The 27,943-nt window shown below is 60.1% G+C and overlaps 1 protein-coding gene across 1 annotated transcript; it reads right to left on the bottom strand.

Moving 5' to 3' along the window:
• Window positions 1-5: 5 nt before the first annotated feature.
• Window positions 6-27,026, bottom strand: C3 (complement C3). The gene is made up of 40 exons (XM_082076443.1): window positions 26,646-27,026; window positions 25,195-25,387; window positions 24,144-24,303; window positions 23,379-23,449; window positions 23,211-23,305; window positions 23,045-23,127; window positions 22,249-22,339; window positions 21,828-21,930; window positions 20,989-21,109; window positions 19,787-19,902; window positions 19,440-19,586; window positions 18,331-18,543; window positions 17,887-18,081; window positions 16,842-17,003; window positions 16,632-16,761; window positions 15,793-15,864; window positions 14,821-15,021; window positions 13,803-13,914; window positions 13,348-13,433; window positions 12,743-12,882; window positions 12,451-12,663; window positions 11,780-11,846; window positions 11,144-11,230; window positions 10,855-11,058; window positions 9,896-9,971; window positions 9,654-9,813; window positions 8,636-8,731; window positions 8,375-8,525; window positions 7,948-8,111; window positions 6,881-7,039; window positions 5,802-5,952; window positions 5,637-5,688; window positions 5,425-5,512; window positions 4,827-4,916; window positions 3,730-3,835; window positions 3,444-3,533; window positions 2,397-2,483; window positions 2,064-2,147; window positions 1,296-1,431; window positions 6-243 (listed from the first exon to the last, which is right to left on the bottom strand). Exons 1-40 carry the CDS (start codon window positions 27,005-27,007, stop codon window positions 102-104), a joined length of 5,256 nt encoding a protein of 1,751 aa, XP_081932569.1. The 5' UTR covers window positions 27,008-27,026; the 3' UTR covers window positions 6-101.
• Window positions 27,027-27,943: the final 917 nt, after the last annotated feature.

Here is a 27,943-nt window from a genome sequence, read left to right as displayed (position 1 = left end):
CGGACTGTCAGTAAGGCCTTTATTTAACCCCTAAAAAAGTGTGTGTGGGGGGGGACGGGAGGGTGCGGGGCACCCATAGGGGGCACCCATGGGTGGGGGGCTCAGGACGGGCACCCGAACATGGTCATGGCCTCGGCGAACTCCAGCAGGTCCTGGCACAGGGACATGAGTTCCGGCTCCTGACACGTGTCCTCCGAGGGCCACAGCTCCAGCCACGTGTCCTTCCCCACCAGGTACGAGAAGCTGGGGACACGGGGGACACGGGGGACACGGGGGACTCTGGTTATAATGGGGGACACGTGGGTGGGAGCACAACAACATGAGAGATAGCGGAGAATGGGGACAGGCCTTGTCACCGTTGTCACCGTGTGGCTCTGGGACCCCGTGTCCCCTCTGCCCACGGCCCCAGGGTCCCCTGGCTCATGTCCCTGTGTCCCCACATGTCCCCGATGTCCTGTGGCTTGTGTCCCTGTGTCCTGCTCACTCATGTCCCATCTACCCACATCCCCAGTGTCCCCACATGTGTCCCCACGTCCCTGTGTTCCCACGTCCCCACATGTCCCCATATCCCATCCACCCACATCCCCAGTGTCTCATGTCTTGTGTCCCCATGTCCCCACGTGTGTCCCCAAGTCCCCAGTGTCTCATATCTTATGTCCCCACAGCCCCACGTGTGTCCCCACACGTGTCCCCATGTCCCATCCACCCACATCCCCAGTGTCTCATGTCTTGTGTCCCCATGTCCCCATGTGTGTCCCCACATCCCCAGTGTCTCATGTCTTGTGTCCCCATGTCCCCACACGTGTCCCCATGTCCCTTCTACCCACATCCCCAGTGTCCCATGTCCCTGTATTTCCACGTCCCCATATCCCACCCACCCACATCCCCAATGTCTCATGTCTTGTGTCCCCATGTCCCCACGTATGTCCCCAAGTCCCCAGTGTCTCATATCTTATGTCCCCATGTCCCCACAGCCCCACGTGTGTCCCCACACGTGTCCCCATGTCCCATCCACCCACATCCCCAGTGTCTCATGTCTTGTGTCCCCATGTCCCCACATGTGTCCCCATGTCCCCAATGTCTCATGTCTTGTGTCCCCATGTCTCCATGTGTGTCCCCATGTCCCCAATGTCTCATGTCTTGTGTCCCCATGTCCCCACATGTGTCCCCACACGTGTCCCCATATCCCATCCACCCCCGTCCTCCGTGTCTCATGTCCCTGTATTTCCACATCCCCATATCCCACCCACATCCCCCGTGTCCCCACGTCCCCCGGCATGTCCCCATGTCCCTACCGGCCGTTGGTGACCCACATGTCGCTGGCCAGGCCCCACACCAGGTATTCCTGCCCGAGCCGCAGCTGCAGCGCGTCCCGGCACTGCCGGTGGCTCACGAAGGTCCGGTTGCTCCCGGCCGGGTCCTCGTCGGTCCCTGTCACCCGAGGGGACACGCGGGTGACACGTCACCTCCACCCAACGCAATGGCGACAGCCGCTTGGGTACGTCCCGCAATGGGGACACTCAGTCCCCGGGGACTATTGTCACCAGCTGTGGGTGACACCAGCCCCCTCCAGCCTTCCCCAGCACCCATGGGTGTCCCCACCTCAACTGGGTGACACTGGCCTTCATGGGTGTCCCCAACACCCTTGAGTGCCACCAACAACCCTGATGGCCCTTCCCAATAGGTGTCCCAGTCACTGTTGAGTGTCCCCAGCCCACATGGGTGTTCCCAACCCACTTGAATGTCCCCAACCCACATGGGTGTCCCCAACCCACTTGAATGTCCCCAACACCCTTGAGTGCCACCAACAACCCTGGTGGCCCTTCCCAATAGGTGTCCCAGTCACTGTTGAGTGTCCCCAACCCACATGGGTGTCCCCAACCCACTTGGGTGCCACCAACCCCCCTGGTGGCCCTTCCCAATGAGTGTCCCCATCACCATTGAGTGTCCCCAACCTACTTGGGTGTCCCCACGCCACCTTAGTGCCACCAACCCCCCCTCCCTGGCTGTCCCCAGCCCAAGGAGACCCCCGTGGTGGCCTTGTCCCCAAACCACGGTCATACCCATCTTGATGACGGAGAGGACGGTCATGATGTAGTTGTCGTGTGACGGCGACTGCTCTGTGGCCACCAGCTTCACCTTGTACACTGGGGAGGGGACATCACTGCGTCACCCCCACCCCGTTCCTCTTGTCCCCCCATGTCCCCATCACGTCCTGTGTCCCCATTGCCCCCAATGTCCTTCCATGGCCCCTTCATGTCCCCACCCATATCCTTTGTGTCCCTCATTGTCCCTCCATGACGTCACACCACCCATTGTCCCTCCATGATGTCACATCCCCCATTGTCCCTCCATGACGTCACACCCCACATTGTCCCCGTGTCCCCATGTCCCACCATAGTCGACCCCGGCCTCGCAGGCGCGCTCGATGCGCTGGTTGACGGTGATGGCGCCGTCGTCCTTGTGCCGCACGAAGCAGTTTTCTGTGGGGACATGGGGACACGGCCGTGACACGGTCTGGGGTGGCAGTGACACGTCGCATCACGGCAGGGACGTGGCCCCATCACGACCACGATGTGTCCCATCATGTCAATGCCACGTCCATCATGGCCATGACGTGTCCCATCATGGTCACAACACGTCACATCACGAGCGTGACGTGTTCCATCATGTCACTGATATGGCCCATCATGACCTTCACATGTCCCATCATGTCAATGACAGGTCCCATCATGACCATGACGTGTCCCATCAGCTCAATGACACATCCCATCGTGGCCATGACTTGTCCCATCATGGCCATGAGGTCCTATCATGGCCATGATGTGTCCCATTGCAACCATGACATGTCCTATCATGGCCATGATGTGACGGAACACGTCATGGTCATGATACGTCACATCACGAGCGTGACATGTTGCATCATGTCATTGATATGTCCCATCATGACCTTCATGTGTCCCATCATGACCATGACATGTCCCATTATGTCAATGACACATCCCATCACAGCCATGACTTGTCCCATCACGGCCATGAGGTCCCATCACAGCCATGACTTGCCCCATCATGGCCATGAGGTCCTATCATGCCCATGATGTGTCCCATTGCAACCATGACATGTCCCATCATATCAATGACACGTTCCATCATGGCCATGAGGTCCCATCACGGCCATGACTTGTCCCATCATGGCCACAAGGTTCCATCATGGCCATGACACATCCCATTGCAACCAAGACATGTCCTATCATGACTATGAGGACCCATCATGACCATGATGTGTCCCATCATGGCCACGACATGTCCCATCATGGCCATGAGGTCCCACCACCACCACGCCATGTCCTGTCACCGCCATGACGTGTTCCATCACGTCAATGACTTGTCCCATCACCACCATGGCATGTCCCATCACGGTTACACCGTTGTCCCCACGTCACCTTCGGCGCAGCGGCAGACGTCCCCATAGCAGATCTTGCTCAGTTGTCCCCCGTCCTTGTCCGGGTGGTAGAAACGGGTGCAACGGTCATCTGTGGGGACACAAAGGGACACGAGGGGACACGAGGTGAGGGGGGACACAATTGGGAGACACGTGGAGGACACAGGGGACACAAAGGGACACAGGGAGAAGACCAGATGGAACAAAGGGACAGGAGGGGACATGGAGGGAACTTTGTGGAGGACAGAGGGGACCTGAAGGTGACAGGAGGGAACATGGGGACGCACCGATCTTGTAGTAGCTGTACACGGTGACGGCCGCCGGCTGGATCAGGCCCACGCGGAACCGCTGATGGGCCTTGAAGGCGAAACACTCCTCGGCCTTGTGGGAGATCTGGGGACACGGGGACAATGCGGGGACACCATCACGATCACGACGTGTTCCATCAGGTCAATGACACATCTCGTCATGGTCATGACTTGTCCCATCATGACCATGACGTGTCCCATTATGTCAATGGATTGTCCCATCGTGGCCATGATGTGTCCCATCACGACCATGACATGTTCCATCAGGTCAATGGACACATCGCATCATGGCTATGACTTGTCCCATCACAACCGTGGCGTGTCCCATCATGGCCATGAGGTCCTATCATGGCCATAATGTGTCCCATCATGGCCATGAGGTCCTATCATGGCCATGATGTGTCCCATCGTGGCCATGAGGTCCTATCATGGCCATGACATGTCCCATCGTGGCCACGATGTGTCCCATGGCAACCATGACATGTCCTATCATGGTCATGACATGTCCCATCACAAGCGTGACGTGTTCCATCACGTCACTGATATGTCCCATCATGACCTTCACATGTCCCGTCATGTCAATGACAGGTCCCATCATGACCATGACAGGTCCCATCATGACCATGACATGTCCCATTATGTCAATGGATTGTCCCATCATGGCCATGACGTGTCCCACCACAACCATAACACATCCCATCAATGGCCATGAGGTCCTATCATGGCCATAACATGTCCCATCATGTCATGTCACATCACGAGCGTGACATGCTCATGGGGACACCGCGGGGACACCGTGGGGACACGGCGACGGTGTCAGCACCACAACCCCCAGCCTGGCCCTGTCCCCAGCTGTGTCACCGCCATGTCCCCATCCACCATGTGGAGCCACCCCTGTCCTTGTCCCCACCCCTGAGAGCCTTTTCCTGTCCCCAGCCCCACCTGTGTCCCCATCCTTGTCCCCACCGTCCCCCATGTCCTTGTCCCCATCCTTGTTGCTGTCCCCACCCCTGTCCCATCGTGCCCCCAGCCCCGTCCCATCCTTGTCCCCATCCCCGTGTCCCCATTGTCCCCACCTTGTCCAGGTAGATGACGAGGTTGCTGCGCTCCGCCAGCGCTTTGTCGATCTCGAACTTGGAGATGTATCTGTCCACCCCCTCCGTGAGCTGGGGACAGGGACATGGTGACACCGGGCACGTGGGGACACGTGGGGACCGTGGCAGGATGCAGGGATGTGGGGACACGGGGGGATGAGGACATGTGGGGATGTGGGGACGCTGGGGGACACGGGGAGACGTGGGGACACAAGGGGACGTGGGGACACTGGGGGACGTGGGGACACTGGGGTCACGAGGGGGGATGTGGGGACACTGGTGGGGACATGGGGAGGATGTGGTGACATGTGAGGACGTGGGGGGATGTGGGGACGGGGGGACATGGGACCACATGGGGTATGTGGGACCACAGGGGGACACAGGGGGACATGAGGACACAAGGACACAGTGACACCAGGGGACATGTGGCCAGGGCGAGTGACTCAGCAGCACAGGAGAATATGGGGACATGGTGACACGAGGGCACGGTGGCACACAACGGCAGGGCGCTGTGTCCCCTCCCCTTGTCCCCATGTCCCCACATGTGTCCCCATGTCCTCCCCCGTGTCCCCACGCTCACCCTCTTCAGGTCCTGCAGGTCGGGCGAGAAGCCGGTGAGCATGGACACGTCCAGGATGGACATGGTGGCATCCACGTTGTCCAGGTGCCTGTGGGGACAGCGCTGAGGCCACACGCTTGTCCCCTCTTGTCCCCAACACCCCCATCCCTGATATCCCTGTGCCCAGTGTCCCCACTCCTCTCCTTATCTCCATTGTCCCTAATGTCCCCAACCTGGTGCAGATGGTGATCTTGACGGAGCGGACGACGCCGTCCTCTTCCTTGCCTGTGCGGGGACAATGTGGGGACAATGAGGGGACATCGAAGGGGACCTGGGGGATACACACAGAGGACACGGGGAGGGGTACAGGGGACACCGTGGGGACATTGGGGACTCACCCGTCTTGACGTCCTCCACCTGCACCCTCAGGTCGAAGCTGTCACACTTGTTGTCCTTCTCGGGGACCTTGGCGTTGTAGACGGTCACCACTGTCATTGTCCCCTTGCCCGTGCCCTCGGCTTTCACCGTGAAGTCCTCATTCAGCTTGGTCTGTGGGGACAGGGACAATGGGGACATTCCCCGGACATGGAGGGGACAACAGGGACACAAAGGGGACAGGGACATTGAAGGACATGGAGAAAATAGGGACATTGAAGGACATGAAGGGGACGACAAGGACACAAAGGGGACAGGGACATTGAAGGACATGGAGAAAATAGGGACATTGAAGGACATGAAGGGGACGACAAGGACACAAAGGGGACAGGGACATTGAAGGACATGGAGGGGACAGGGATGTTAAAGGACATTGAGGGGACAACCAAGACACAAAGGGGATGAGGACACTGAAGGACGTGAAGGGGATACAGACATTGGGGGACACGGATGGACATGAAGGGGACAGGGACATTGAGTGACATGGATGGACAACAAAGACATAAAGGGGACAGGGACACTGAAGGACATGGAGGGGACAGGGACATTAGGGGACACGGAGGGACATGAAGGGGATGGGGACATTGAGGGACATGGAGGGGACAGGGACACTGAAGGACATGGAAGGGACAACAAAGACATAAAGGGGACAGGGACTTTAAGGACATGGAGGGGACAGGGACATTAGGGGACACGGAGGGACATGGAGGGGACGGGGACACTGAAGGACATGAAGGGGACGGGGACATTGAATGACATGGATGGACAACAAAGACATAAAGGGGACAGGGACACTGAAGGACATGGAGGGGACAGGGACATTAGGGGACACGGAGGGACATGAAGGGGACGGGGACATTGAGGGACATGGAGGGGACGGGGACACTGAAGGACATGGAAGGGACAACAAAGACATAAAGGGGACAGGGACTTTAAGGACATGGAGGGGACAGGGACATTGGGGGACATGGAGGGGACGGGGACACCCGGTGACGGTGACACGGGTGACACAGGTGACACTGGTGACCCCAGGGGGCGGTACCTCTGCGGACCGCGCCACCAGCGCGTTGCGGTTCTCGATGCGGTAGGTGACGGCTTTGGCGCGACGCGGCAGCAGCAGCGACACGTCCAGGTTGAGCTCCAGCTGCCGCGGGGACGCCAGCTGGTACTGGGCCAGCGCCTGGAACACCAGCATGGTGGCCTGCGGGGACACCGGGGGTCACCAGGGCTTGGGGACAACACCTAGAGTGTCCCCAAAGACCCCTTGGGTGACCCCAAGTGACAACAAGGTGACCCTTGGAACACCACGATGAGGGGACATCTGGTGTCACCGGGACCTGGGGACATCCTTTGGAGTGTCTTCAAAGACCCCTTGGGTGACCTCAAGTGACAACAAGGTGACCCATGGAACACCAGCATGGTGGCCAGCGGGGACACCTGGGGTCACCACAGCTTGGGGACAACACCTGGAGTGTCCCCAGAGACCCCTTGGGTGACCTCAAGTGACAACAAGGTGACCTCTGAAATACCAGCATGGTGGCCTGTGGGGACATCTGGTGTCACCGGGGCTTGGGGACAACACCTAGAGTGTCCCCAAAGACCCCTTGGGTGACCCCAAGTGACAACAAGGTGACCCTTGGAACATCACGATGAGGGGACATCTGGTGTCACCGGGACCTGGGGACATCCTTTGGAGTGTCTTCAAAGACCACTTGGGTGACCTCAAGTGACAAAAAGGTGACCCTTGGAACACCACGATGAGGGCACATCTGGTGTCACCAGGGCTTGGGGACAACACCTGGAGCATCCCCAAAGACCCCTTGGGTGACCCCAAGTGACAAGATGACTCTTGGAACACCAGAATGGTGGTTTTTGGGGACATCTGGTGTCACCAGGGCTTGGGGTCACAATCTAGAGTGTCCCCAAAGCCCCCTGGGTGGCCTTGAGGGGGACCCCAAACCCTGATGGATCCCTGAACACCCTTGAGGTCCCAGACACATCCCCAAGAGCCACTCGCCATCCCTAGAGTCCCCAAGGCCACAAGGTGACCCCTCAACCCCCACCTGCCCCACAGTAGCACCCATGGGTACCAGGGGACCCGTAGCCCACCTGAGTGGACCCGTAGCCACCACCAAAGTAGTTCTGCTGGGCCAACCACCGGGCCACCGGCCCCGTCAGCTCCGCCTTCTCCATCTGCAGCAGGGCCAGCAGCGCGTAGGACGTCCCCTCCATGTTGTAGGTGCGGGCGTTACGTTCCTCCCAGCTCTTCCCCCCTGAGAGGACACTGGTGGGTCAGCACCCCCTGGGGACACGTTGTCCCCACCCCAGATAACCCATAACTACGTGTCCCCCGCACCCCGGTGTTGTCCCCATGTCCCCCATAGGCAAAACATCACCTTTGGAGAACTTCATGAGAACCTTCTCGCCCTTAAGGTGGCCGGTCAGGGGACACATTATCCCCACCCCAGATAATCCATAACTACGTGTCCCCCGCACCCTGCTGTTGTTCCCATGTTCCCCTGGAACAAAACGTCACCTTTGGAGAACTTCATGAGAACCTTCTCGCTCTTGAGGTGGCCGGTCAGGGCCAGCGCGTAGGCGGTCAAGGCCACCGTGTAGGGCCGGGCCAGCGATTGGTACCTCTTGGTGAGGTACTGGGCGGCCTTGGTGATGCTCCTCTCCAAGCTCTGGAGGGGGAAAAGCCAATTTTGGGGTCTCAGGTGGCTTCGAGAAGGGTTGGGTCTACGTGACAAGAGCCAACTGTCCCCAGCATGGGGTTGGGGACAAGGCCACTCACGTTGACGCGGTCCTTGCAGATCTCCCGGGACTCCTGCAGCGCGATGAGGACGAAGGCCGTGAGGGACACCTCGGGTTCGGCGCCGTGGTACCCGCCCTGGGGGACAAAATGGGGGAGGACCACCTCAGGATGGTGACCTTGGGCCACCCGACGTTTGTCCATGTCACCCAACGTCATCCTGTCCCCATAGCTCAGTCAGCATCTCCTGAACCCTGGGAGTTTCCATGGGACTTGAGGGATCTCCTGAACTTTGGGAAGATCTGTGGGACTTGAGGGATTTCCTGAACCTTGGAGGACTCCATGGGACTTGAGGGATCTCCTAAACCTTGGAGGGACTCCATGGGACTTGAGGGATCTCCTGAACCTTGGGAGGACTCCATGGGACTTGAGGGATCTCCTGAACCTTGGAGGGACTCCATGTGACTTGAGGGATCTCCTGAACCTTGGAGGGACTCCATGGGACTTGAGGGATCTCCTAAACCTTGGAGGGACTCCATGGGACTTGAGGGATCTCCTGAACCTTGGAGGGACTCCATGGGACTTGAGGGATCTCCTAAACCTTGGAGGGACTCCATGTGACTTGAGGGATCTCCTGAACCTTGGAGGGACTCCATGGGACTTGAGGGATCTCCTAAACCTTGGAGGGACTCCATGGGACTTGAGGGATCTCCTGAACCTTGGAGGGACTCCATGGGACTTGAGGGATCTCCTAAACCTTGGAGGGACTCCATGGGACTTGAGGGATCTCCTGAACCTTGGGAGGACTCCATGGGACTTGAGGGATCTCCTAAACCTTGGAGGGACTCCATGGGACTTGAGGGATCTCCTGAACCTTGGGAGGACTCCATGGGACTTGAGGGATCTCCTGAACCTTGGAGGACTCCATGGGACTTGAGGGATCTCCTAAACCTTGGAGGGACTCCATGGGACTTGAGGGATCTCCTGAACCCTGGGAAGCTGCATGGGACTTGAGGGATCTCCTAAACGTTGTCCACCAGCATTGGGACCCCCCCCATACCACCATCTCCTTGTGGATGACGGGAGCGTCTTCTTGGAAGATGCCATCAGGCTTCTGCTTCTCCAGGATGAGCCACTTGACGGCCCCGCAAACCACCTCGGGCTCAATGTCCACCAGCGTGATGGCCAAGGAGAAGACTTTGGCCACGTAGGCCGTCAACCTGGGGGACAGGGGGGACCTTGGTGACACGTTCGATGCCGTCACCTGAACCCACGTGGTGGTGGTGGCAACGGGACCCTCACCAGGTGCTCGATGGCCGGTCCTTGAAGGCGGCATAGGAGTTGTCGGGCTTGCGGAAAGCGAGTTGTTGGGTGTAACCTGGGGAGGAGATGTGGGTTGGACAACACAAGGGGCACCCAAGGGTGCTGTCAGGTCATAAAGGTCCTTCAGCCATTGGCCACCTTATGGGAGATGATGCCTCCACCCTTCCTTTGGGAGATGCCCCCATGCTTTGGGAGATTATGCCACCACCCTACAGGAGATGCCCCCACCCTATGGGAGATGATGACTCCACCCTGTGGGAGATGATGCTCCCACCCTACGGGAGATGCCACCATCCTTCGGGAGATGCCACCACCGATTTGGGGGATGACTCCACCCTATGGGAGGTGATGCCACCACCCTTCCTTTGGGAGATGCCACCATGCTTTGGGAGATGATGCCCCCCCCCCACCCTATGGGAGATCATGACTTCACTCTATGGGAGATGATGCTCCCACCCTTTGGGAGATGATGCTCCCACCCATTCAGGGGATGCCCCCACCCTATGGGAGATCATGACTCCACCCTATGGGAGATCATGACTCCACCCTTTGGGAGATGATGCTCCCACCCATTTAGGAGATGCCCCCACCCTATGGGAGATCATGACTCCACCCTATGGGAGATCATGACTCCACCCTTTGGGAGATGATGCTCCCACCCATTTAGGAGATGCCCCCACCCTATGGGAGATCATGACTCCACCCTATGGGAAATCATGGCTCCACCCTATGGGAGATGATGCTCCCACCCATTTAGGAGATGCCCCCACCCTATGGGAGATCATGACTCCACCCTATGGGAGATGATTCTCCCACCCTTTGGAGATGCCACCACCCTTTGGAGATGCCACCACCAATTTAGGGCATGACTCCACCCTACGTGAGATGATGCCACCACCCTTTGGGAGATGCCACCACGCCACAGCAGATGTCCCCACCTTTTTTGATCAAGTTGATGGCCTCGGCACGCCGGTCGATGCCGAAGCTCTCCCACTGCTGGGTGCTGTCCAGGTAGTGGGTGGCGATGACCGTGGGCGTCATCCCGATCATGTTCTGCTCGCCGCAGCCCGACGGCGTCACGATGAGGTGCTTCAGCTTGTCCCCGTCGATGGCCTTCTCCACCAGGATGGACACGGGGTTGCCTGGACCAGAAGAAGGGGACACGTCAAGGCGGGAGCGTCCTGTCCCTTCCCGGTTTGTCCCCACGGGTGTCCCCTGTGGTCCCACCTTGGATGCTGACTTTGGTCTCCGATTCGGTGTTGGGGACGATGTCGGAGAGGTTGGCTGCCCTCACCCGCTCTTCTTGGACACCATCTGTGGGGCAAGGGAGGGCAGGATGGACACGGGTGACCCTTCATGTCCCCACCACCCCCAGGTGACCCAGCCCTGCAGACAGGTGTCCCTTGTCCCTCGAGATGTTCCAGAGCTGAAGCAGGTTGTCCCTTCTCCCTTGAGATGCCCCATCTCCATAATGAGATGTCCCTTGTCCCCAAGGATGTCCCAGACCCACAGCAAGATGTCCCCAATTTCGAGATGCCTCATCTCCATAGCAAGATGTCCCTTGTCCCCAAGGATGTCCCTTGTTCCCATGGATGTCCCAGACCCACAGAAAGATGTCCCCAGTTCCCTGAGATGCCTCATCTCCATAGCAAGATGTCCCTTGTCCCCAAGGTGTCCCAGTCCCACCCTTGGTGGCACATCCATCATCTCTCAAGATGTCCCAGGCCCACGGTGGGACTTCCCTTGTCCCCTGAGATGCCCCCGATCCCTCAGGGGACATTTCCATGGGGCTGGGGCATGTCCATGGGACAGGGACATCCCCATGGGGCTGGGACATCCCCAAGACCACCTGGGACCACTCACTGATTCCCTTCGTCTTCGGGTCCAACTCAACGATCTTCACTGTCTTCTCCAACCTTATCCCTTCGGGCTGCAGAGGGGAGAGTCCAACGCTCCAGGTTGGGTTGGGTTTGGGTTCCTCCCCTTCCCAACCTCCCTCTGGGTTGTCCAGGAAAGTTGTCCCACCCCAACATGCCACCAACAGCTCAAGGTGCCATGGAGGGGACCCAAGACCCCAAGATGCCACTAAGACCCCAAGATGCCACCAAGAAGACCTCAAGGTGCTATGGAGGGGACCCAATAATAGCCCAAGATGCCACTAAGACCCCAAGATGCCACCAAGAAGACCTCAAGGTGCCATGGAGGGGACCCAAGACCCCAAGATGCCAACAAGAACCCAAGATGCCACCAAGAAGACCTCAAGGTGCCATGGAGGGGACCCAATAGCCCAAAATGCCACCACCAGGGTTGTCCAGGAAAGGTGTCCCAGTACAAACCAGCACCCCCAGGTCACTGGCCAAACTGGGAGAACCCCAGAAGACCACACTTGACCATCCTGGATGGAGGATCCTTGGACATCAACACCAGGATGGAACCAGAGATGCGGATGTCACAGGGCCACCACACTGGGGACATCTCAGCGATGGAGGTGGCACCACATGGTGGAGATACCATGAGCGGCAATGCCTACTCACCACAACTTTGAGCTTCTTCTTGACGCCGTCAGCCACGAAACTGCCCCGGACGGCGGCCTTGACCTCCACATCATGTTGTCCCAGCTGCAAGGGGACGATGACGAAGGGGACGGCCCAGGATGATTGTGGCTTCAGCTTGAGGATCTGCTGGTAGCGCGTCTTGGAGGTGGACGCGCTGCAGATGGCCGGGTTGTGGACCAGCTCCACGCGAACCTGATGGACACCAAGTTGGCTGTGGGGTCCAGGTGGCCACCAAAGACCCCCTAGATACCCAGGGGGGTCTCCTACCAACCGTGATCTCGTGGGTCCAGTAGTTGTAGAGGACGGCGCGGATCTCCACCTGCTCGTTCCTCACCACGGAGTAGGGCAGGCGCAGGTCAATGAAGAACTCCTTCATCACCGTGATCTCGTATGGGTCGGCCACACACAGCCCTGCCGGGTGGCCCATGGGGACATGGGACTCAGGTTTAGGGGCTCCTTGTGTCCCAGGGATGTCCCCAAGATGATCCCTCAAGTCCCATGGAGCCAACCAAGGTTCAGAAGATCCCTCAAGTCCCACAGATCTTCCCAAGGTTCAGGAGATCTGTCAAGTCCCATGGAGCCACCCCCAAGGTTTAGGAGATCCCTCAAGTCCCATGGAGTCCTCCCAAGGTTTAGGAGATTCCTCAAGTCCCATGGAGTCCTCCCAAGGTTTAGGAGATTCCTCAAGTCCCACAGATCTTCCCAAGGTTCAGGAGATTCCTCAAGTCCCATGGAGTCCTCCCAAGGTTTAGGAGATTCCTCAAGTCCCACAGATCTTCCCAAGGTTCAGGAGATCCCTCAAGTCCCATGGAACGACCCCAGGGTTTGGGGAACTCCTCCAATTCCCAGGGGGCACCTTCCTCCTCCATCACATACCCTTGGTTGGGGACAGGCTGACGGCCAAGACCTCCCAGGTGGTGATGGAGTCCTTCAGGTAGATGGGCAGAGTCTTTCCGGAGATGCTGGTGAAGATGAGAAGGACCAAAGAGGTCACAACCAACCCTAAGCCAGGCTTGGGAGGTGGCACCAGCCACCACGCTGGAGTAGGGGGCTCACAGCTGGTCCCCAAGGTGGACCGGGGGGTGTAGATGGTCCCTGAGCTTGACCAGGGTGTCACACTTGGTCCCCAAGGTGGACCAGAGGGGTGTAGGTGCCACCTGAGCTGGACCAGGGTGTCACAGTTGGTCCCCAGGTTGACTCAGGAGGTCCAAGGTGGCCCTTGATGGACTTGGGGGGTTCATAACTGATCTCCAGCCTCCAGAGCTCGCCAGGGGGGAGGTGCTGATCCCCAGGCTGAGCCACGGGGTGGTGGGACCGGGTCGCACGCTCACCCCAGATCGTTGGGCGGCTCCGTCAGCGTCTCCTCCTGCCACAACCAGCTCTCCGGGAAGAGGCTCCGCGAGGGGATGTCGTCGTCGTCCAGGAATCCATCGTCCACCTCGCCTGGGGGCGGCACCATCCCCCTCGACCGTGGCCTCAGGAGACCAACCCCTGGGCGGAGCCGGTAGCACCCCCAGCATCATCCGAGCGCCGCCCGAGCAGCGTGTGGGCAGCACCCAACCTCACCCAACCCTCTCCCAACCATCGCTTGAGGTTCACTTGACCTTCCCCCAACCATCACCCAACCTTCCCCCAACCATCACCCAACCTTCCCCCAAACATTGCTTGACCTTCACCCAAGATTCACCCAACCTTCACCCAACCATCGCTTGAGGTTCTCTTGACCTTCACCCAACCTCCACCCAACCATCACCCAACCTCCACCCAACCATCACTTGAGGTTCTCTTGACCTTCATCCAACCATCTCCCAACCTTCACCCAACCATCTCCCAACCTCCACCCAACCATCACTTGAGGTTCTCTTGACCTTCACCCAAGTTTCACCCAACCTTCTCCCAACCATTGCTTGAGGTTCTCTTGACCTTCACCCAACCGTCACCCAACCATCACCCAACCATCACCCAATCATCACTTGAGGTTCTCTTGACCTTCCCCCAAACATCTCCCAACCATCTCCCAATCTTCACCCAACCTTCTCCCAATGATCACTTGAGGTTCTCTTGACCTTAACCCAAGCTTCACCCAAGATTCACCCAACCTTCATCCAAGGTCTACCCAACCTTCCCCCAGCCATCTCCCAACCTTCATCCAACCATTGCTTGAGGTTCTCTTGACCTTCACTCAACCATCTCCCAACCTTCACCCAAGGTTCACCCAGCCATCTCCCAACCTTCACCAAACATTCACCCAACCATCTCCCAACCTTCACCCAAGGTTCACCCAGCCATCTCCCAACCTTCACCCAACCTTCACCCAACCATCTCCCACCCCCATGACCCAGGACTTGCTTCGCGCCAGCTGGAGATGGAGCTCGCGCTGCTTCTGCTCGCGGATGCCCTTGATGTAGTTGCAGCAGGTCAGGAAAGCCTGGACGCAGGTGTCCCCATCCTGGATGTAGGTGGCCCGGCGCTCGCAGCTGTGTCCCATGGGGTTGTCCTTCATCCCGTCCTCGCAGCACTTGCGTTGCGCCTTGTCCGTGTACTCGGCCGCTGATGGGACCGAGGGACCCAACTGGCACCCGGCATCCCCAGGGACATGGGAGATGCTGGTGGCCTTTGGGTCATGGAATCTGTGGTGTCACCAGGGACCTGGGACACTCTGGTGGCCTTTGGGACATGGGACATTAGTATTGATAGGGAGATGGAATGAGCTGGTGTACCTCAGGGACATGGGACAATCTGGTGGCCTTTGGGACATGGGACACTGGTATTGATGGGGATATGGAATGAGCTGGTGTCCCTCAGGGACATGGGACAATCTGGTGGCCTTTGGGATATGGGACACTGGTATTGATGGGGAGATGGAATGAGCTGGTGTCCCTCAGGGACATGGGACATTCTGGTGGCCTTTGGGGTTTGAGGCACTATGGTGTCACTGGGGACCTGGGACACTCTGGTGGCCTCTGGGACACTCTGGTGGCCTTTGGGACATGGGACACTGGTATTGATGGGGATATGGTATGATCTGGTGTCCTTCGGGGACATGGGACAATCTGGTGGCCTGTAGGACAATCTGGTGGCCTGTAGAGTGTGGAATGTTGTGGTGTGACCAGGAACACGGGACACGCTGGTGGCCTTTGGGACAATCTGGTGGCCTTTGGGACATGGGACGCTGTGGTGTCACCAGGGCTTGGGACACCGGTGTGGATTAGGACATGGGACAATCTGACGTCCCTCAAGGACATGGGACACCATGGTGTCCCCAGGGGCATGGGCCATCCTGGTGTTCTTGGGGACAAGGGACACTCCGGTGCCACCTACCCTTGGTGCCCTTGTACTCCATGAGCTGCAGGGAGCGGCGCTTGCGCTTGGCAGGTTGGGGACACTGGACCTCTGGGGAGGGAGGGGACAGAGATGTCACCACCCCATGGCATCAGGATGTGACCCCAAACCCAAGTGTCACCTTCCAAAGCTCAGGGGACATCTTCAGGTGTCACATTCCCCAACCCTTGAAGTGCCATGTCCCCAAGGTGTCACCCTTGAGATGCCACCCCAGGTTGTCCCCAACATGTCCCCTACCCATCTTTGAGCCCCATCCTTGAAGTATCATGTCCCCAGAGTGTCACCCTTGAAGTGTCACCCCAGGTTGTCCCCAGCGTGTCCCCTACCCATCTTTGAGCCCCATCCTTGAAGTGCCACATCCCTGAGGTGCCACCCCAGGTTGTCCCCAACATGTCCCCTACCCATCCTTGAGGCCCATCCAAGGATGTGGCACCTCAAGGATGTGGCACTTCAAGAGGTGCCACCTCAGGTTGTCCCCAACATGTCCCCTACCCATCCTTGAGGCCCATCCTTGAAGTGCCACATCAGGTTGTCCCCAACATGTCCCCTACCCATATTTGAGACCCATCCCTGATATGCCATGTCCCCAAGGTGTCAACCTTGAGATGCCACCCCAGGTTGTCCCCAACATGTCCCCTACCTGTCCTTGAGCCCCATCCTTGAAGTACCACGTCCCCAAGGTGTCACCCTTGAGATGCCACCCCAGGTTGTCCCCAGCGCGTCCCCTACCCATATTTGAGACCCATCCCTGATGTGCCACGTCCCCAAGGTGTCACCCTTGAGATGCCACCCCAGGTTGTCCCCAGCGCGTCCCCTACCCGCTCGCTGTGGCGTGGTGACCTTCTCGCTGGTGACGATGCTCAACCCGGCGTCCGCGAAGACGCCCACGTTGTCCCTCCCGCTGCCCGCGGTGCAGCCGATGTCGCTCTTCTCCACCGTGTCCCACACCTACGGCCGAGTTGGGGACAAGGGTGACGGCCACCGGGACAAACGGGGACAGTGGGGACGGCAGGGACGCGCTCGCTCACCTTGGCCTGGCTGATCTTGTGCTTCTTGTTGAGGACGAAGACGCCCTTGTCCACGGCCACCAGCCCCACGTGGGCCTTGTGGTCGCCCTCAATGCGCAGCCGCATGGGCGTCCCCGGCTCGTGGACGCGGTTGTCGGCCTCCGACGCGCCCTTCACCACCAGCTGGGGGCGACATGAGGTGGCGTTGGGTTGGGGACATGGGGTGGCATTGGGTGATGTCCATGGGACACCCCGAAAGAACCTTCACCACATCTCCAGGAGCTGCCGTGACCCCAAGGGGTGGTGGGGACCTCCAGGGGTGGTTGATGTTCCTCATGGTGGAACATCTGGACCATCAACAGGCTGCCCAAGTCACTCATGGACTGTCCAAAGCACCCAAGTGACACCCAGTCCCCATCATGGGCCACCCAAAGCCTTCAAGGGTCACCCAAACTCTTCCAGTGGTCACACAAACCCCTCAAGAGTCACTCAAGTCCCTCAAAGGCCACCTCAAGGGTCACTCAATCCCTTCAAGAGTCACCCAAACCCTTCAAGGGTCACCCAAGACCCTTCAAGAGTCACCCAAACCCTTTCAATGGTCACCCAAACTCCTCAAGGGTCACCCAAGCCCTTCCAAATGTCCCCCAAGGGCCACCTCAAGGGTCACTCAGTCCCTTCAAGAGTCGCCCAAACCCTTCCAATGGTCACCCAAACTCTTCAAGGGTTACCCAAGATCTCTCAAGAGTCACCCAAACCCTCCAATGGTCACCCAAACTCCTCAAGGGTTACCCAAGACCCTTCAAGAGTCACCCAAACCCTTCCAATGGTCACCCAAACTCCTCAAGGGTTACCCAAGACCCTTCAAGAGTCACCCAAACCCTTCCAATGGTCACCCAAACCCCTCAAGGGTCACCCAAACCCTTCCAAATGTCCCCCAACGGCCACCTCAAGGGTCACTCAGTCCCTTCAAGAGTCACCCAAACCCTTCCAATGGTCACCCAAACCCCTCAAGGGTCACCCAAGCCACCTCCAAGGCCCAGCCAATGCCCCTTGAGGTCCCACTCACGCTGCCCATGCACGTGTCCTTGACGTCCACCCAGACGGAGTCGGCCACGATCTCGCCGGGCATCACGTAGTAATAGGCCACGATGCGGAAGGAGGGGATGAGCTCGGCTGTCACCGGCAGTGACATGGTGACCAGGCTCTGCCCGGCCTCGTGCGCCTGCCGCCCCACGCGCACGATGCGGCCCTTGCTCATGACCTGCGGGCGGGCGAGGAGAGGACGCGGTTGGTGGCCACGCGGTCACCGAAGTCACCAAGACTTGAGGCCGCGCGTGTGGAATATTGTGTCCAGTTGTGGCCCCTCAGCTCAAGGACAGGGACACGTTCCTGTGTCACCTCAGCTGGGTGTCCCTGCTCCGGGGGGACCGGATGAGCTTTGAGGTCCCTTCCAACCTTTGACACTCTGGGATTAAGATGGGGGACAATCGGTCAGCCCACGCGCCCTCACCAGGTAGGTGAAGAACCGCACGGCATCGCGGACGGCGTTGTTGTTGCTCTTGAGGTGGAAGTTGACGACGAGGTTGTCCCCGGGCTTCACCTCGGTGGCCCCCACGGCCAGGTGGAGGAAGTTGCCGGAGGAGCCCTGGCTGCGGTACGCTTCCGCCGTCATCTGCCGCGAGGCCTGGCGCTCGGCCGGCAGCCCCGGCTGGTCCGTCCGCACCTGCGACACGGGGGACACGGTGACGTCAGGTCAATGGGGAGAGGTGTGGACCTGGGCAGGGGTCAACATGGAGGTCTGGGCTGCCGTAGAGGTCTTGGTTGTGCTGGTGTTCCCTGCTGGCTTGGGACCTGGTCAATGATCATCATCTTCTTGGTCAACCTGATCAACTCTTTGGTCAACCTGATGATCTTGGTCAACCTGGTCATCTCCCTTGGTCAACCTGGTTGTCTCCCTTGGTCAACGATCACCTTGGTCAACCTGATCATCAGCTCCTTGGTCAGCCTGATCATCTTGGTCAACCTGATCGTCAGCTCCTTGGTCAACCTGATCACCTTGGTCAACCTGATCATCAGCTCCTTAGTCAATGATCACCTTGGTCAATCTGATCATCAGCTCCTTGGTCAATGATCACCTTGGTCAACCTGATCATCTTGGTCAACCTGATCATCAGCTCCTTGGTCAACCTGATCATCTTGGTCAAGCTGATCATCAGCTCCTTGGTCAACCTGATCATCTTGGTCAAGCTGATCATCAGCTCCTTGGTCAACCCCATGATCTCTGCTTCCTTGGACATCTTGGTCACTCAAGTCAACTCAACCGCCCTGGCCCTCCTGACATTTCCCTCCCGGCCCTTTTGGCCACTCCTGTCCCCCTGACCTTGGCCATGCTGGTCTTTGGTCAGCAGTGACCAGGGTGGCCCCATCCCTCGGCCACCATCGATATCAAGGCCACCATGGTCCCCGATCCTGCTGTTCTGGCCCTTGGTCAATGGTGACCGTGTTGGCCACGGTTCTCGCTCACCCGAACATCTCCACCACCACTGTTGTCACAGCAACCCCAACCCCCTGGTTGCCCCTGTCCCCACCTCGGCCACCCCGGTGCCGATTGTCACTCACGGTGATGGGGACGGTGTCCTTGTTGGCTGGCATGTTGAGGACCAGCTTGGCTGTGCCATCACGTTGGGTGGAGACAATCCCCTGGAAGCCATCGGCCTTGACGGTGACACGCGGAGCCGGGGACCCATCGGGGTTGGTGACGTAGACCTGACATGGGGACACGGCACGAGGGACACGTCACCCGGTGCCATCCAGGTGACACAGGGACAGGACACAGGGACAAACTCTGGTCCCCACGTCTCCTCCAACCACAACCCCCCCAGGTTTGTCCTGTCCCCACCATGATGCTGGTGACACATGGGGGTCATGGGCCAACTGTCCCCAATGCTGTCCCCAGGTGTCATTACCGTCAGGTCAAAGGGCATCCCCGGCTTGAAGTACTTGGGGGTGTGGGTGAAGTGGATGGTGTAGGGGGACGTCACGATGCGGATGCCACTGCGCTGCGTCTCCACCATGTCACTGCCTGCGGTGGCCACGGGGACGGACATGTCACCCGTGGTGGTCACCAGGGGACCTGGGTGTCCCCAGGTGTCCCCATCCTCACTGTTCCCAACCCCATCCTCGCTGTGCCCAACCCCTGGTCTCTCCACCCTTTGTTGTCCTCAACCCCTGCGTTCCCAACCCCAAAGTGTCCCCAACCCCTTGTCTCTCCATCCTTTGGTGTCCCCAACCCTTGTGTCCCCAACCCCTTGTCTCTCCATCCTTTGGTGTCCCTAACCCTTGTGTCCCTAACCCCTTGTCTCTCCATCCTTTGGTGTCCCCAACCCTTGTGTCCCCAACCCCTTGTCTCTCCATCCTTTGGTGTCCCCAACCCTTGTGTCCCCAACCCCTTGTCTCTCCATCCTTTGGTGTCCCCAACCCCTTGTGTCCCCAACCCCTTGTCTTTCCATCCTTTGGTGTCCCCAACCCTTGTGTCCCCAACCCCTTGTGTACCCAACCCCTTGTCTTTCCATCCTTTGGTGTCCCCAACCCTTGTGTCCCCAACCCCTTGTCTCTCCGTCCTTTGGTGTCCCCAACCCTTGTGTCCCCAACCCCTTGTCTCTCCATCCTTTGGTGTCCCCAACCCTTGTGTCCCCAACCCCTTGTCTCTCCGTCCTTTGGTGTCCCCAACCCTTGTGTCCCCAACCCCTTGTCTCTCCATCCTTTGGTGTCCCCAACCCTTGTGTCCCCAACCCCTTGTCTCTCCATCATTTGGTGTCCCCAACCCTTGTGTCCCCAACCCCTTGTCTCTCCATCCTTTGGTGTCCCCAACCCTTGTGTCCCCAACCCCTTGTCTCTTCATCCTTTGGTGTCCCCAGGCCCTGTGTCCCCAACTCCTTGTCTCTCCATCCTTTGGTGTCCCAAACCCATGTGTCCCCAAACCCAACGTGTCCCCAAACCCAACGTGTCCCTGCTGCCCCCATCCCCTTATGTCCCCACATGTCCCCAGGTGTCCCCCACCCACCCAACTTGCTAAGTGTTGTGACACAGACAGAGCCGGTGGCCTCATGTGTCCCCACTGTCCCTGTCCCCCAATGTCCCCTCATGTCCCCCCGTGTTCCCCGCACACCTGAGTCAGTGAGGACGGTGACGGACACGTAGAGCGAATGTCCCACCAGCTCCTGGGGGTTCTTGAACCGCTGCCGCAGGTCGGCCATGGACAGTATGGCCTCCCCGTCCCCGTCGGTCACCTGCGGGACAGAGTTGGTGGGACAGGGGACAACAACGGAGACAGGGGACAAACATGGGGACAGGGGACAATCACAGGAACTGGGGTGGGGAGAGGGATGGGAACAGGGGACAACCATAGAGACAGCCATGGGGACAGGGAACAACCATAGGGATGGGGGACAACAATGGGGACGGGGGTGGTGAGAGGGGACAACAAGGGGGACAGGGGACAGCCATGGGGACCAGGTTGGGGACAAACACAGGGACTGGGATGGGGACAGGGGGAGGGATGGGGGTGACAGCAAGGGACAACAGGGGATGGGGACGGGGACACGGGATGGGGATGGGGACACAGAATGGGAATAAGGACATGGGATGGGGACAGGGACATGGGACGGGGACACAGAATAGAGATGGGGTGTGGGATGGGGACACAGGACAGGGACATGAAATGGAGATGGGGGCTTGGGACAGGGACAAGGGACAAGGACACGGGATGGGGATAGGAACAGGGGACAGGAACAGGGACGTGAGATGGGGACAAGGACATGGGATGGGGACAGGGACACAGGATGGGGACACGGGACAGGATGAGGACAGGGACACAGGATGGGGATGGGGCTGTGGATGGGGACACAGGACAGGGACATGAAATGGGGATGGGGGCAAGGGACAAGGAATGGGGACAGGACATGGGATGGGGACATGAAATGGGGATGGCGACACTGCCGGTGTCACCTGGATGCGCTGCAGGGACTGGGGGATGCTCTTCTTCTCGTCGTCCACCATGACGCCGAAGAGGACGAACGCCGAGCCCTGCAGGCGCTTCCCGTACAGGTACCTGGGGACGAGCCGCTGTCACCGCGTCCCCATCACTGTCACCATGTCCCCATGACATCCCTGTTGCTGTCACCGTGTCCCCATCACTGTCCCCATGTCACTCCACCTGCCCGTTCCCCCCTGTGTCACCCCTGGGGACATCACCCCGTGTCCCCTTACCTGTCACGTCCACCCCTTGTCCCCACCACCCTCACCCCGTCACCTCCCACCGGTGCCACCAAATCCCTGGGGACGTCCCGCAGGGTCGATGTCACCCCCCACTGTCCCTCGGGTGGGATTTTGACCCCAAAGCCGCAGAATGTGGGTGTCCCCGTCCCACCTGGCGGTGACGGTCACCCGGAAATCCTCCTGCCGGTCGATGTACAGGAACTTCTCCTCGGGCTCCAGGAGCACCTCGAAGCTCGGCAGCACTGCGGGGGATGGGCACCCGGTGGACCCAGGCGTTCGGGAGAGGCCCGAGGGACCCAGGTATGTGTCAAAGACCGAGGGACCCAAGCGTCCGGGAGAGCCCGAGGGACCCAGGCGTCCGGGAGATGCTCGAGGGACCCGGGTATGTGTCAAAGACTGAGGGACCCAGGCGTCCGGGAGAGACCGAGGGACCCAGGCGTCCGGGAGATGCTCGAGGGACCCGGGTATGTGTCAAAGACTGAGGGACCCAGGTGTCCGGGAGATGCCCGAGGGACCCGGGTATGTGTCAAAGACCGAGGGACCCAGGCGTCCGGGAGAGCCCGAGGGACCCAGGCGTCCGGGAGATGCTCGAGGGACCCGGGTATGTGTCAAAGACTGAGGGACCCAGGCGTCCGGGAGATGCTCGAGGGACCCGGGTATGTGTCAAAGACTGAGGGACCCAGGCGTCCGGGAGAGACCGAGGGACCCAGGCATCTGGGAGATGCTTGAGGGACCCGGGTATGTGTCAAAGATTGAGGGACCCAGGTGTCCAGGAGAGACCGAGGGACCCAGGCGTCCGGGAGATGCCCGAGGGACCCAGGCGTCCGGGAGATGCCCGAGGGACCTGGGTATGTGTCAAAGACTGAGGGACCCAGGTGTCCGGGAGAGACCGAGGGACCCAGGCGTCCGGGAGAGGCCCGAGGGACCCAGGCGTCCAGTGACCTTACCATACTCCTTGACTTCAAATTGGGTGGAGAAGACTTGTGCTGGCGAATCTTCAAATTTGGCCATAATCGTCCACGTCCCCAAGCTGGGAAAGACCGAGAGGACAAGGTGAGGGGACAAAGTGGTGGCCACCGATGTCCCCGTGTCCCCTGTGGAGGTGACACCCACCTGACGACCTCAGGCAGGTAATGGTTGAGCGAGAAGATGCCGGTTTTCATGGGCGAGGACACGGGCACTTGTTTGACGATGATGTTGTCGGGGGTCTGGGGGACACGGAGCCGTTGGGGACGGTGACACCGGGGTCCCCGTGTCCCCGTGTCCCCAGTGGGAACCCACCTTGAACTCCACGACCACCGTCTTGGGTGCTGGTTCCATGCGATGGTCCAGGGCGAAGAGGCGGCAAAGGACTGGGAGGGGACATGGGGACATGGTGAGAAGGGACAGGGTGAGGACACCCACAAATGGGGGATGGGTCCCAGGGGGATGTCTCCAAATAGGAGCTGGTCCCCAGCAACCCAAGGTGACACCAGGATGGCAAGATGCCATGGAGGGGACCCAAGACCCCAAGATGTCACCAAGACCCCAAGATGCCATAGAAGGGACCCAAGACCCCAAGATACCACCAAGACGAGCCCAAGATGCCATAGAAGGGACCCAAGACCCCAAGATGCCACCAAGAAGACCCCAAGACGCCGTAGAAGGGACCCAAGACTCCAGAGGCCACCAAGACCCCAAGATGCCACCAAGAAGAGCCCAAGATGCCATAGAAGGGACCCAAGACCCCAAGATGCCACCAAGAAGACCCCAAGACACCATAGAAGGGACCCAAGACCCCAGATGCCACCAAGACCCCAAGATGCCACCAAGAAGACTCCAGGTTGCCATAGAAGGGACCCAAGAGCCCAAGATGCCACCAAGAAGACCCCAAGATGCCACCAAGAAGACCCCAAGATGCCATAGAAGGGACCCAGGACCCCAAGATGCCACCAAGAAGACCCCAAGACACCATAGAAGGGACCCAAGACCCCAGATGCCACCAAGAAGACTCCAGGTTGCCATAGAAGGGACCCAAGACCCCAAGATGGCACCAAGGGGACCCACCGGTGGAGCTGGGGGTGTAGATGGGCTTGTCCGTCTGCACAAAGATGTGGCCACTCTGCAGTGACACCAGCAGCACCTTCTCCAGTGTCACCTGGGCCACCCGCGCCGTCACCGACACGAAACGCTTCCCCTGGGCCGGCGGCAGCGCCTTGGCCGACACCTGCAGGGACAGGGGACACTGGTGGCACCCACCCCATGGGGACCATGGGACGGCAGTGGGATGAGGGTGTTAGGTGATGGTCACCAGGGTCCCCAGGGTCACCATCTCCAAGGATATGGGGTCATTGTCACCAAGGAGCTGGGGTGGCTGTCCCCAAGGACCCCATGGTCACCATCACCAAGGACACGGGGTCACTGTCCCCAAGGATCCCATGGTCACCATCTCCAAAGACTTGGGATCACCATCCACAAGGATCCCATGGTCATTGTCCCCAAGGACTGGGGATCATTGTCCCCAAGGACCCCATGGTCACCATCCCCAAGGACCTGGCACCACTGTCCCCAAGGACCTGGGGTCACCATCTCCAAGGACTTGGGGTCACTGTCCCCAAAGACCCCATGGTGACCATCCCCAAGGGCCCCATGGTCACTGTCCCCGAAGACTTGGGGCCATTGACCCCAAAGACCCCATGGTGACAATCCCCAAGGACATGGGGTGACTGTCCCAAGGACCTGGCACCACTGTCCCCAAGGACCCCAGGTCACCATCCCCAAGGACCCCATGGTCACCACCACCCCCATGGAGCTTCCCCACCCCCTCCCGTAGGTTTGTCCCTCCCAGTCACCTTGTTGGGTCAGGAGGGGTCGGTGACCGGCGAGGTGGTGACACCGTGGGGTGGTGACATATGGGATGGACACACGGGGACGTGACACGGGGGGAGGTGACACATGGGATGGACACGTGGAGTGGTGACACAGGGGGAGGTGACACCTGGGATCAACACACAGGGTGGTGACACAGGGGATGGACACACAGGGAGGTGACACCTGAGATGGATACATGGGGTGGTGACACAGGGGGAGGTGACACAGGGGGAGGTGACATCCGTACCTTGATGGTGGCCGTGGCCAACATGCCCTGTGCCGGGTTGATGGGGACCCGGACCTGGTAGAGAACCTGGCGCTTGCTGGGAAAGTCCTGGACCAGCACGGTGGCCTCGGTGGCCACCGTCAAACCTGGGGCCTCCAGCACCACCTGCTCCTCCGTGTCCAACCGCAGCACGGCCGGGGCCACCATGGTCACCCTGGGGACAGCGTGGAGGTGGCACCGGGTCCCCATGGCACCTTGGGGACCTCACAGGACCCTGGGACACTGTGACCTGTCCCCATGGCACCTTGGGGACCTCACAGGACCCTGGGGACACCCTAATCTGTCCCAAAGGCACCTTGGGGACCCCATAGGACCCTGGGGACACCCTAATCTGTCCCAATGGCACCTTGGGGACACCCTGACCTGTCCCTATGACACCTGGGGGACCTCACAGGACCCTGGGACACCCTGACCTGTCCCAATGGCACCTTGGGGACCCCATAGGACCCTGAGGACACCCTGACCTGTCCCCATGACACCTTGGGGACCCCATAGGACCCTGAGGACACCCTGACCTGTCCCCATGGCACCTTGGGGACCTCACAGGACCCTGGGGACACCCTAATCTGTCCCCATGACACACTGGGGACACTCAATCTGTCCCCATGGCCACCCTGGGGACAACACGAAGGTGGCACATTGGGGACACCCTGACCTGTCCCCATGGCACCTTGGGGACACCCTGATATGTCCCCAACAGCACCCTAGGGACATCACAGGACCCTGAGAACACCCCTTGGGGACCCCATGACACCCCAAATCCCCCCATTTCACCCCAATATCCCCTATTGTCCCCCAGCACCCACCCCATGGGGGGATCCCATCTTGGGGGGGGTCATGTTCAGGGGGGTCCTGGGTGAGCTGGGGGGGTCCCATGGGTGGGGAGTCCCATAGGGGGTCCTGGGACAGGGGGGTCCCATGGGTGCAAGGGGGTCCTATGGGGAGTTCTATGGGTTGGGGGTCCCATAGGTCATCCTGGGACATGGGGGGTTCAATGGGTGCAGGGGGGGGCCCATAGAGGGTCCCATGGGTTGGGGTCCAATTGGTGGAGGGTCTCATAGGGCGTCCTGGGACGGGGGGGGTCCCATAGGGGGTCCCATGGGTTGAGGGTCCCATAGGGGGTCCTGGGACAGGGGGGGCTCCCATGGGTGCAGGGGGGTCCCAGGGGGGAAGGAGGGGTTCCATAGGTGGTCTCATGGGTGGGGGTCCCATGGGTGGGGGTCCTGGGACAGGGGGGTCCTATGGATTGGGGGGTCCCAAGGGTGCGGGGGGGGTCCCATGGGGGTTCCCGGGACAGGTGGGGGGTCCCATGGGTGGGAGTCCCATAGGGGGTCCTGCGACAGGGTGGTCCCAGGGGTGAAGGGGGGGTCCCATAGGGGGTCCCATGGGTGGGGGTCCCATGGGTGACTCACAGCTGGGCGGTGGCCAATGGCAGCAGCAGGAGCCCCAGGACGAGCAGGGGGGGCAGCGCCGGAGCCCCCATGGTCGTGGGTGGGGGTGGTGACAGTGACACCGGGGGGGTCCCGGGGGTCCCTTTATGGTGGCACCAGCGGTTAATGTGTAACCAGCGCCCGGACGCCTGGGTCCACCCATGCCAACCAGGCTCGGACGCCTGGGTCCACCCATAGATGTAGCGGGGGGGGGCACCCCCCGGATGCCTGGGTCCACCTGGGTGGGGGTTGGGAGCCAATGGGTGAGTCCCGGACGCCTGGGTCCACTTGGGTGGGGGTTCACCCAGACACCTGAGTCCACCCGGACGCCTGGGTCCACCCATGGTGAGGGGGTGTGGGACCCACTTTTTGGGGGGGGTCCGCAGGTTTCTGGGTGCAGCTGGGTGGGGGTTGGGAGCCCCAGGACTCCTGGGTCCACCCACAGCGGGGTGGGGGAGGGGCTGCCCGGACGCCTGGGTCCTTCCTCATTTCGGGGAAAGTGGTTGGCTGGGGGCCATGGGGGTTGCGACACCTCATGGGGGGGGAACGGGGAGGGACGTGACGGGAATGGGGGGACACCAGGGGACACCAGGGGACCCTCCTGGGTTGGGTGGGTGGGAAGGACCCGGATGCCTGGGTCCCCCCGGACCCAAATTCCTGGGTCCCCCCTGACACCCAGAACCCCCCCTGAACACTTGGCAGGACCCGGACGCCTGGGTCCCCCCTGGACCTGAACTCCTGGGTCCCCCCCAAAGACCTTTGACAGATCCCGAACGCCTGGGTCCCCTCCATGACCCTCGGTAGGACCCGGACGCCTGGGTCCCTCCTGGGATCTATTGGGTCACCACACCCGGACTCCTGGGTCCTTCATGAGACCCTCAGTGGGGGTGCAGGCCCCGGACGCCTGGGTCCCTTCCTGGACCCTTGGTAGGACCCGGATGCCTGGGTTCCCCCTGAGAACCCCTAACGCACCCCGAACGCCTGGGTCCCCCCACGAGTCGCGGATGCCTGAGTCCCCCCTGGGGCCCCCAACACACCCCGAACGCCTGGGTCCCCACAGCTCCCGGACGCCTGGGTTCCGTTTTACTCCCGGATGCCTGGGTCCCCCCTGGGTCCCCCAACAGGCCCCGAACGCCTGGGTCCCCATAACACGTGGATGCCTGGGTCCCCCCTGGGGCCCCCAACATGACCTGAACACCTGGGTCCCCACAACTCCTGGACGCCTGGGTCCCCCACGATTCCCGGATGCCTGGGTCCCCCACAACTCCCGGACGCCTGGG

The sequence above is a fragment of the Streptopelia decaocto genome, assembly GCF_964273445.1.
Source record: "Streptopelia decaocto genome assembly, contig: SUPER_29_unloc_1, whole genome shotgun sequence".
NCBI classification, from domain to species: Eukaryota; Metazoa; Chordata; class Aves; order Columbiformes; family Columbidae; genus Streptopelia; species Streptopelia decaocto.
This window is presented reverse-complemented; position numbering and strand designations above follow the sequence as displayed.

What these genes read in the sequence shown, in the direction of transcription:
- C3 (XM_082076443.1), bottom strand. Translation starts at nt 27,007, where the DNA reads ATGGGTGGACCCAGGCGTCCGGGTGGACTCAGGTGTCTGGGTGAACCC. An exon ending in AGTCCCTGCAGCGCATCCAG is followed by an intron (nt 21,110 to 21,827) that starts GTGACACCGGCA and finishes TCTGTCCCGCAG; the next exon opens with GTGACCGACGGGGACGGGGA. An exon ending in GACCAAAGTCAGCATCCAAG is followed by an intron (nt 11,059 to 11,143) that starts GTGGGACCACAG and finishes CTTCTGGTCCAG; the next exon opens with GCAACCCCGTGTCCATCCTG.